The sequence below is a fragment of the Austrofundulus limnaeus genome, unplaced genomic scaffold (assembly GCF_001266775.1).
Source record: "Austrofundulus limnaeus strain Quisiro unplaced genomic scaffold, Austrofundulus_limnaeus-1.0 Scaffold201, whole genome shotgun sequence".
In the NCBI taxonomy this organism is placed as follows: domain Eukaryota; kingdom Metazoa; phylum Chordata; class Actinopteri; order Cyprinodontiformes; family Rivulidae; genus Austrofundulus; species Austrofundulus limnaeus.
The window spans coordinates 211,692-214,445 of NW_013952603.1; the positions used below are offsets into that span (position 1 = coordinate 211,692).

General features: G+C 41.4%; 1 protein-coding gene across 1 annotated transcript in view; it reads right to left on the reverse strand.

The window, feature by feature from the left end:
- Positions 1-2,754, reverse strand: part of shrprbck1r (sharpin and rbck1 related) — a gene marked incomplete in the record, with an annotated part of 16,786 nt that overhangs the window by 5,710 nt on the left and 8,322 nt on the right. The window contains 1 exon segment of the mRNA XM_014018760.1: positions 2,251-2,421. Within this exon segment, the coding sequence (XP_013874214.1) occupies positions 2,251-2,421 (171 nt within the window).

Here is a 2,754-nt window from a genome sequence, read left to right on the forward strand (position 1 = left end):
TCTTTCTTCCCCATACTGATGCTCGGTTTGAACTGCAGGAGATTGTCTTGACCATGTCTACATGCCTAAATGCACTGAGTTGCTGCCATGTGATTGGCTGATTAGAAATTAAGTGTTAACGAGCAGTTGGACAGGTGTACCTAATAAAGTGTCCGGTGAGTGTAATTATTGCTGTTATGGCCGATAACCGATATTTATCGATATTACACAAACAAACAAAATTATATTACACAAATACACACAAACACACTTTGGTCTTTTTTTGATACCGTAAATAAACAACCAGACCTCTGACATGGCTCCCTACTTCAGTTATTCCTGGTTATGCAGCGTCAGTATCACTATCATGATCAAACAGATGCCGTTCAACCAACCATCTCCCCTCCCAAAACAGAAACACAAAGATAAAAAGTGGGAAATCAACATCGGTCGTTAATATCAGCCGTTATACATATCGGACCGATACTCTAAAAAATTGACAATATCAGCCAATACCGATATCAGCACAGATATATCGTGCATCCCTATTCTACAGTGCATCCCTGGTGTTATGTTCCAATGAAAATAAAGAGAATCTGAATCTTATCTGAATCGTGGAGTATAAACTGACCACATTTCCTCACTGTGCTGTTGTCTTTAGTCGCTCTTCTCTAGATGTTGAATTATTTCCATCAATAACGTGTTTTCTTTGTCTCTCTTCCAGAGGAAAATACACCTGGACCAGTTCTATGTTTGTGTCTCTTTTCTGTCCCAAACCCAGCCAGTCGAGGCAGATGGCCACCTGTCCTGAACCTGGTTCTGCTGGAGGTTTCTTCCTGTTAAGGAGTTTTTTTATCTCCACTGCTGCCGGTGTGCTGCTCAGGATGGGAGACTGTGACGAAGCAAAGATTTGGCGCAGTCTGCTGGCTTCTTTAGATTTTTTTGTGTGTGTGTGTGTGTGTGTACAGTGCCCTGAGATAACAGTTGCTGTGACTTGGCGCTATATAAATAAACTGAATTGAATAGAATTACTGTTACTCTGTAGGACAAAAGCTGTAAAGTTTTGGAGCCACTGCTGTACCAAGAATGCAAACACAGCTCTTGATTTGGACAGCACCCTGTTCTCCTGCCCCCAACACAAACACAAAATGCCTCAAGGRACACGGCCACAGCCTCTTCCAAATCCACAAAACAGGCGCAGACTGGAGAGTCAAATTCCCATGACCCGCTTAGAAACTCCACAAGGATRAAAAGCTGGTTCGCTGTTTCACGACCAGGATGAAAGCCACTCTGCTTCTCCTGAATCCAAGATTCGATAATCAGCCGGAGCCTCCCTTTCAACGCCCTGGAGTAAACTTTTCCAGGGAGGCTCAGAGGAGTTATTCCTTGATAGTTGGAGAACACTTTGGGGGACCACCACCCCGGCCTCTAACTCCAGTTTTTGACATGATGCGTCAACCCAAACAGTCCCACAACAGTCAAACACAGTGAAAACCTTTTATTTTCAGCTGTTTTATAGGCTTAATAAGAGTTACAGTGCAAAAATCAAACAATACATTCAATTTGTGGCAATCTTTGGTGCTAAAATGTTTATTAAAATGACAATTGTCAGTGAATATAGATATCCAGCTGGATAAATATCTAAATCAAAAACAAGTATGACACAAACAATGACAAAACCTCTCCGATTTAAAAAAAAAGTTTGCTGACATCAGCATTTCTGATTGAGTTCCTGACCTCATAATTTTATAAAAACTGTGAAACCAGCTGCTTTTATAAAGCAGCTCRCCTTCTGCCGGATATCACAAACATTCCAAACTTATGCTCCTCCTAAAGCAGATTTAGGTTTGAATGAGATTCAGTGCTGAGGATAACTTTTAAAATACATTCAACTTCATGATGGATGCGAGTAAATCTGTCAACGTGAAGACTTTCAGAATAGATTTGATGGTTTCTGATGTCCTCTAAAGTCGGATCTACGCAGCGGAGTGTGTGTATTCAGTAGTCCTGGTCCAGGTTAAACAGCAGTGAGTTGTTTTGAAGCCCAGCGCTCCTCAGCGCCTCTCTTCTCCCTTTCTCCTTCAGAAAAACAGAGACAAAAGAGAAGAGAGTCAGCCTGAGAGAGTCTGAACGTTTCCACCTCAGTGGCRGTTTGGAATCAGTTTTAATGGTTCTCTCATTAATTTTGATTCGTTTAAATCAGGGTTTTTTTTTAGTGTTTGTTTGGCTGACGCATGTGCTAAACAATGCAGTTGAGTGTAGTTTTCTTACCTGCTGGTACTGCCTGATGGCCTCCTTCTCTTTCTGGAGCCGCCGGAGCTCCAGTGCATCAGGTTGGTAGCCCCCCGGGACGATGTAGCTCTCGGGGCGGTTGGTGCTGCAGATCTCACAGCCCGGCCGGGTCGGTTTGTTTATGTATGTGCAAGAAGGACAGGACCAACCCTGAAGGAGACGTCATTATTGTTACACTTCACTTCCTGTCTTTAACCTCAGAAAACATCTTCAGAAGCTTTCCCCTTAGCAAAACATGGTACATGCAGGTATCCTTTACGTATACTAATTTCAAACTAAAAATAAAAGAGTATACTTCTACTTTACTTTTTATGTACTTATCTGAGATATACTTAACCAAGTTTATCTTACACTATACTTGGCTTGTACTAAATGTATACTAAAAGTTTAAGTATACTTAGTTTAAACTAATGGAATGGAATGACATTCCTCAAAACTTAAAGTCCATTTCAAAACTACAGCCCTTTAAGAAGAATCTTGTCT